Below are 8,042 nucleotides of genomic sequence, written 5' to 3' on the forward strand. Positions count from 1 at the left end.
TGGGGTTAGGGTTAGTGTTAGGGTATTAGTTAGTCTAATGAACACTAATGGGGTTAGTGTTAGGGTATTAGTTAGGCTAATGAACACTAATGGGGTTAGGGTATTAGGGTATTAGTTAGGCTAATGAACACTAATGGGGTTAGTGTTAGGGTATTAGTTAGGCTAATGAACACTAATGGGGTTAGGGTATTAGGGTATTAGTTAGGCTAATGAACACTAATGGGGTTAGGGTATTAGGGTATTAGTTAGGCTAATGAACACTAATGGGGTTAGGGTATTAGTTAGGCTAATGAACACTAATGGGGTTAGGGTATTAGTTAGGCTAATGAACACTAATGGGGTTAGGGTATTAGGGTATTAGTTAGGCTAATGAACACTAATGGGGTTAGGGTATTAGGGTATTAGTTAGGCTAATGAACACTAATGGGGTTAGGGTTAGGGTATTAGTTAGGCTAAAGAACACTAATGGGGTTAGGGTTAGGGTATTAGTTAGGCTAATGAACACTAATGGGGTTAGGGTTAGGGTATTAGTTAGGCTAATGAACACTAATGGGGTTAGGGTATTAGGGTATTAGTTAGGCTAATGAACACTAATGGGGTTAGGGTATTAGGGTATTAGTTAGGCTAATGAACACTAATGGGGTTAGGGTTAGGGTATTAGTTAGGCTAATGAACACTAATGGGGTTAGGGTTAGGGTTAGGGTTAGGCTAATGAACACTAATGGGGTTAGGGTATTAGTTAGGCTAATGAACACTAATGGGGTTAGGGTTAGGGTATTAGTTAGGCTAATGAACACTAATGGGGTTAGGGTATTAGGGTATTAGTTAGGCTAATGAACACTAATGGGGTTAGGGTATTAGTTAGGCTAATGAACACTAATGGGGTTAGGGTATTAGGGTATTATTTAGGCTAATGAACACTAATGGGGTTAGGGTATTAGGGTATTAGTTAGGCTAATGAACACTAATGGGGTTAGGGTATTAGGGTATTAGTTAGGCTAATGAACACTAATGGGGTTAGTGTTAGGGTATTAGTTAGGCTAATGAACACTAATGGGGTTGGGGTATTAGTTAGGCTAATGAACACTAATGGGGTTAGGGTATTAGGGTATTAGTTAGGCTAATGAACACTAATGGGGTTAGGGTTAGGGTATTAGTTAGGCTAATGAACACTAATGGGGTTGGGGTATTAGTTAGGCTAATGAACACTAATGGGGTTAGGGTATTAGGGTATTAGTTAGGCTAATGAACACTAATGGGGTTAGGGTTAGGGTATTAGTTAGGCTAATGAACACTAATGGGGTTAGGGTATTAGGGTATTAGTTAGGCTAATGAACACTAATGGGGTTAGGGTATTAGGGTATTAGTTAGGCTAATGAACACTAATGGGGTTAGGGTATTAGGGTATTAGTTAGGCTAATGAACACTAATGGGGTTAGGGTATTAGGGTATTAGTTAGGCTAATGAACACTAATGGGGTTAGGGTTAGGGTATTAGTTAGGCTAATGAACACTAATGGGGTTAGGGTTAGGGTATTAGTTAGGCTAATGAACACTAATGGGGTTAGGGTATTATTTAGGCTAATGAACACTAATGGGGTTAGGGTATTAGGGTATTAGTTAGGCTAATGAACACTAATGGGGTTAGGGTATTAGGGTATTAGTTAGGCTAATGAACACTAATGGGGTTAGGGTTAGGGTATTAGTTAGGCTAATGAACACTAATGGGGTTAGGGTATTAGTTAGGCTAATGAACACTAATGGGGTTAGGGTTAGGGTATTAGTTAGGCTAATGAACACTAATGGGGTTAGGGTATTAGGGTATTAGTTAGGCTAATGAACACTAATGGGGTTAGTGTTAGGGTATTAGTTAGGCTAATGAACACTAATGGGGTTAGGGTTAGGGTATTAGTTAGGCTAATGAACACTAATGGGGTTAGGGGAAAGGGCATACAGCCACAGGGACCTGGTGGTGGAGGTTCCACCGATGGTTTTTTAAAGATCCCTACGATTCCCTAAATTTCAAACACTTTGCCTCAACGTCAACCATTTCAAACCCAATAACATCTCCAACCTGGACCCTATGTTACTATAGCCGAGCTCGGCCACCCTGGATCTCGAACTCAACAACTTTATGGCTCCCAATGCATCATGGGAATTACCAACAGAAAGATCCAACTCTAGTTATGCCTACTTTGGCCGTCCGTTGGAGGACGTCCCCGTCAGAGCTCAGGTCCTCCAGAGCTCTGCCCCGCTTGCCGTTCTCTGGGAGGAGAAGAAGAACACAAACCAGAACGAGGGGATCAAACTACATAACACGATAGGGCGCAAGCCGGACGGGAACCCATCGGTTCAACGGGACAAAGAACAGAAAAGCGGACACAAAGAAAGAACTGTCAGCCAATTGCAACCCAGACTGAGTGGGCACTGACCAACCACAACCCAGACTGAGTGGGCACTGACCAACCACAACCCAGACTGAGTGGGCACTGACCAACCACAACCCATACATCCACCAACGGGCCGTCGCCTGGTGGTCATAGATCCAGAGAGCGGAGGATTCCCCCGGTACCTGAAACTGCCCCCCGCCCGTACCTGTGGCCCCGAGGCCGAGCGCCGCCACCCTGGCGGGCAGGTCGTCCCCGTCGCTGTGCTGCTCCTCCAGGACCACCCTCTTCTTCTGGGGGGACTTCCTGCGCTGCGGGGCCCGTCCCGCCTGGAGCTCCGACTCACTGCTCACCTCACAGTCCGTGTCCGACCTCACCACCTGCAGGCGGACCGGACCGGTGGGGGTCAGGGGGGTAGTGTAGGGGTTAGCGGGGTAGTGTAGGGGTCAGGGGGGTAGTGTAGGGGTTAGGGTGTTCCAGGCCCAGCCCACAAGGGTCTGGGTTCGATGCCCGATGCCCAGTCTACCTACGGCCAGTCCCTCCCCTGCTGCTGAAGGATGCGCGTCTGTCCCGTCCCTCTTTGTAGCGCAGCACGGACATCACATCAACGTTTGAGTTTATGTCCCTTTTGCTGAAGGTACAGAACTATGAGCACTGACATTTAGAACAATGTGATGCAATTAAGACCACATCCAAAGCTTATGAACCAAGTCCCGCCATGAACCCATCAAGGACTGATTAATACTGCCATACGTAGCTGGACCGTAAACATGTCTGGGCCCCATAACCCACTCTGCTGGGGCCCCATAACCCACTCTGCTGGGGCCCCATAACCCACTCTGCTGGGGCCCCATAACCCACTCTGCTGGGGCCCCATAACCCCACTCTGCTGGGGCCCCATAGCCCTGTTCTCTGGGCCCCCCAGCCCTGTTCTCTGGGCCCCCCAGCCCTGTTCTCTGGGCCCCTCAGCCCTGTTCTCTGGGCCCCCCAGCCCTGTTCTCTGGGCCCCTCAGCCCTGTTCTCTGGGCCCCCCAGCCCTGTTCTCTGGGCCCCCCAGCCCTGTTCTCTGGGCCACCAGCCCTGTTCTCTGGGCCCCCCAGCCCTGTTCTCTGGGCCCCTCAGCCCTGTTCTCTGGGCCCCTCAGCCCTGTTCTCTGGGCCCCCCAGCCCTGTTCTCTGGGCCCCCCAGCCCTGTTCTCTGGGCCCCCCAGCCCTGTTCTCTGGGCCCCCCGGGCCGTACCTTCCACTGCTCGCGGGGGAGGAGCTGCACCACCACCACGTCTCCGTTCAGGGCCCGGTTCCGGGACACAATGCCGTCCAGGAATATGTCCCTCATTCCGTCCTGCAGAACCAAGTCATTATTTTCAGCTTAAGTCGTTTTTGAGGTTGTGTAATGTGAGACATTTATAATAGTGATCAATATCTCCAGGTGTCAGAAATGAACAATCGAATAGTAATTTACTCGTTAGTAAATGAGAAGGTAATTAGAAGGAAGGAGCTCACAGGAGAGGGGATGAAGGCATCATTGTAATTCTTCGGGTTGATTCTTAGCGGGCCCTGGGGGAAAGAATATAAAATATTAACTTTGTACACTTAGCACATCTTATCAGACCAATACATAACAAACCCATGCAACAGATGTGTAGTCTCAAAGTTTAACTGGAATGTACATATTACAGCAAACTAGGGCTGGGCGATATGACCAAAATATCATATCCCAATATAGGTCATACATATCCCGATAACGATATATATCACGATATAGCACATTTTCTGTAAATTCAATGAATAAATACCGTATTTTCCGCACTATAAGGAGCATCGGAGTATAAGCCACAGCATCTAAATTGAATGATGTGTACATAAGCCGCACTGGACTATAAACCACAGGTGTTTTACGTAAGGGATAATGCCCGACGAGGTGTCCATTATCAGGAATTAATGGACGACGTGGAGGCGTGAACCGTCCGACGCGAAGCGGAGGACGGTTGCCTCCGCGAAGTCCATTAATTCCTGATAATGGACACCTCGAAGGGCATTATCCCGCTTATACCACGGTCACTTACCAACGGTGACCAAATTAAGACCATTCATTTATATTTTCATGCGTTTTACAATCTGAATATAAAGTTTTCCACAAAACATACATTTGTTTCCCTGGTTACGCCTGAGGGTCCGACTAATACCCGGAACCATCATTACACGCCCGTTGGGTTCTCATGCAACGGAAACGTTGTTCACTCCTCCAGTAATTAGGACGGACCATAGCTACGACTTTAGAACGGGAGGTAGCGGGAGGTATTATAGTCCGCTGAGCTTTGTTTTGTTTCCCGTTGCTATGGTTACTACTATTTTAGAGACGATACGCCCATAGACATCTATGGATACGCCAGCTAGCGCATTAATTGAGAACGGTAAACAGACAATTTGACGGAACTACTTGTCCAGGTGTCCGTATATCAGGAGTTAATGCACACCCTGCATCCAATCAGAATCGAGTATTCCCGCAGACCGTGGTATAATGTTTAATAACCATTAGGGCTGGCCCAAATGCCATCTTTCAGGCTTAAAATACTCGTTGATTTTTCCGAGCGAATATTCAAATACTCGTTCCAGAAAAAAACACCATCAAAAACAACATTAATAATCCCTATACACTCCCTGGAACCGATTTTGACAGTATCTGCATATTTTGATGAAGATTTAATAGCTTTTGAAGGTTAATTAGTAGGCCTAAGTAGGTTGAAGTTCCTTAGTTTTTCCCCGTGAAAGCGAACAGCTGTTGTTCCGTTCCAAATCAGCCGTCCTCTGCCACACCGTAATATAAGACGCAGAATCGAAAGATAAGAAAAAAAAGGCGCGTGTTATAGTCCGAAAATGACGGTAGTTTATATAAAGTGACCACATGGAAAGGCCTACTTCGTAGCCCCTCTTATAGGAGAAGTCGTGGGAGTCCTCTCCTATTCAGAATTGTCACGTTCACTCTCCTCCATGTTTGTTTGCGTTGTGTTCATGTGCCGTGTGGAAGAATGTAAAGCGTCGTCCAAATGACGTAAAATATTACCGTAAAGAGTGTGATTTGCGACAAGACGATATAAACGATAGAGGATAATATCAAACGATAGACATTTTTATATCATCACACGATATGTCGTCATATCGCCCAGGACCTACAGCAAACCATACCACACACGTTTAGTTGACTCAACCCATGCTGGTTTTAATGGCCACATCAAAGCCACAGCCAGGATGGTGTTCTTCCGACCTTACCTGGAGCAGCTCTCCTCTCTTCAGCCCCTGGGAGACGACCTCGTGGCTCATGTAGGCCTCAAACACCTGCTTCTTGAAGCCCCGGCCTCCTCGGTTCTTCAGGTTCTTATCGCCGGGGGAGTTCCCTGGAGTGGAGGAAGAGCAAAACAGACACGACCATTGCTGTCCAGACAGAAGACAAACATTTTTAAAGGCATTAATCAGGTTAGTCTAGCGGCTAAAGGGATTAAACTACCATCCTAAATAATTTAATAAATAAATACTGGGTTCAACTCGCCATTTCTGCTGTGAACCTGCCAGCATCATTCATGTAACCCCTAATAAAAATACATGGCACTGTGCGTCGCCTTGGATAAAACAACTCAAATGTGAACCTAAACGCATGACGAGTTGTGTTGTGGGCTTACTGGATCCAGAGCCAGGTGGATAACAGCCTTGGGTCAGGGTTAGGGTTAGGTTTAAGCCTAACCCTGACCCTGACCCAGAGTCAGGTGGATAACAGCCTTGAGTTAGGGTTAGGTTTAACCCTAACCCTGACCCAGAGTCAGGTGGATTATAGCCTTGAGTTAGGGTTAGGGTTAGGTTTAACCCTAACCCTGACCCAGGTGGATAACAGCCTTGAGTTAGGGTCAGGGTTAGGGTTAGGGTTAAACCTGACCCAGAGTCAGGTGAATTGTAGCCTTGAGTCAGGTGGATAACAGCCTTGTGTTTACCTGGAGCTTTCTGCACGTGTTTGGCTTTACCCAGCGGGCCCTTGGGGCTCGAGACCTCCGCGCCCCGGTTCTCCTCCAGCAGGTTCTTCTGCTGCTGCCTCCTCCTCTTCTCCGGATCCTGGGCCACCGCGTTGGGCTGGAGGGGGGAGGGCTGGGCGTCCAGCTGGAGGGGGGAGTCTCTGTGGGGGCCTTTGTTTCTCTTTGGCTGCCTCTGCTGCGGCGGCGGTGGCGGCGGCTTGGCGTCCGAGGGTTTGTGGGAGGAGCCGTTCTCCTCGGCGGAGTCCACGTCCCCGTCGTGGCTGGTGGCCGTGTCCCGCCGCTGGCCGCGCCGCTCGCACACCCCCTGCTTCCTGTCCACGTCCTGGGGAGGCAGGGCCCCCCCGCCCCCGCCCCGCCCGTTCAGCTTCTCCATGTACAGAGACAGCGCGCTGTCCTCACACCGGCCCTTAGCGGAGCAGGGGGAGAAGTCGCTGGAGTCCGAGAGGTCGACGGCGGCGGCCTGGTTCCGGCCTTCGGGTGCGTGGGGAATGTCCACACGCTCGCTGTGGGTCTGCGTGGAGGGCGAGGCAGGGCCGCTGTCGTCCGCCTGCGCGGGGGACTCCTGAACGTACTGCTCCAGGTAGGACCTGAACTTGCTGCTGTGGTGCTGAGCCAGGAGGCGTGCGTAGGCGTCTTTCTGAGGGGGGGTGCTCGACTGATTAGGGCTGCGCTTCGAGGGCTTGCGTCGCCGGTCGACCCTCTTGGATTGGAGGGGAGAGTCCATGGGGCACTCCTTGGATGAGATATATAAAAAAAGACCATTATAACCAAGTCACATAACAGGATAATAATAAGACAAAGGACATGAGACACATTCACAATTAAACAGAGTTTCATCCTAGTTATAAACAGGTTCAAATATAATGAACCCATTGATTCATCGCACTATTTCAAATATGCTCCACAAAAGGTTGGATGCGCACTTGTTAAAAACAAACTGCGGCTTCAAAGTGCTAGGCCATGAAATGAACCCTGGCGGTAGATGACCTAGTCCCCGTGTCATGGTTTTAGTAGCTTCGGACACATTGTCACCTATCCCGCATTGTAAACAAAAGGTCTAAAACTGTCAGTACTTATGGTGGTTTTACTAAATGCACTGGTTATTTAGAGAACCACCAGTTAAATTAGCGGTTAAAATTAGCCACAAGTTGCTGCGGGACGAAAACACAACATCTTTTTCATTTGAAAGGTATAGAAATATAGACGAATCTGGCTCAAGGTGAGATATTGTTCAGACACGTGATTTGTTTATTACCTTTCACTGCGAAGAACTGGTTGCAGATTTAAATGGTCAAATGTGCAGCGCACTGATAACTGCTGACGAAAATGTTCTTCTTGCTTGCTTTGAAGCGTCGAACAACAATGACAGTGTTGCATTACTGCCGTCTGCTGGCAGAGAGTGGAACCGTTTGGATTTAAATAATAAAATAAACACATGCGTTTATGTTTACTAATGTGACTTTTTTAATACGATATGTAACTCCCACTATATGAGTGATTTTTTTTTAAACGGTGAAAAGAATCTCCCAGTTGATTTATTCAAATGTTTCTTTATTATTATATCAGCGATATCTTCCTTTCTGTGTTTCTTTATTTCGATACATTTCAGACACAAGCAGAAACGTCAAAAATAGA

General features: G+C 47.8%; 1 protein-coding gene across 1 annotated transcript in view; it reads right to left on the bottom strand.

Annotated features, from left to right (window-relative positions):
• The window catches only part of dis3l2 (DIS3 like 3'-5' exoribonuclease 2), a 22,559-nt gene extending 14,850 nt beyond the window's left edge, over nucleotides 1-7,709 (bottom strand). Inside the window, 7 exon segments of the mRNA XM_056597458.1 lie at nucleotides 2,194-2,264; nucleotides 2,595-2,766; nucleotides 3,626-3,727; nucleotides 3,889-3,942; nucleotides 5,656-5,780; nucleotides 6,369-7,154; nucleotides 7,663-7,709. Of these exon segments, the coding sequence (XP_056453433.1) occupies nucleotides 2,194-2,264; nucleotides 2,595-2,766; nucleotides 3,626-3,727; nucleotides 3,889-3,942; nucleotides 5,656-5,780; nucleotides 6,369-7,131 (1,287 nt within the window). The 5' untranslated portion in view covers nucleotides 7,132-7,154; nucleotides 7,663-7,709.
• Nucleotides 7,710-8,042: the final 333 nt, after the last annotated feature.

This window comes from Gadus chalcogrammus, chromosome 8 (genome assembly GCF_026213295.1).
Source record: "Gadus chalcogrammus isolate NIFS_2021 chromosome 8, NIFS_Gcha_1.0, whole genome shotgun sequence".
Classification (NCBI taxonomy): domain Eukaryota; kingdom Metazoa; phylum Chordata; class Actinopteri; order Gadiformes; family Gadidae; genus Gadus; species Gadus chalcogrammus.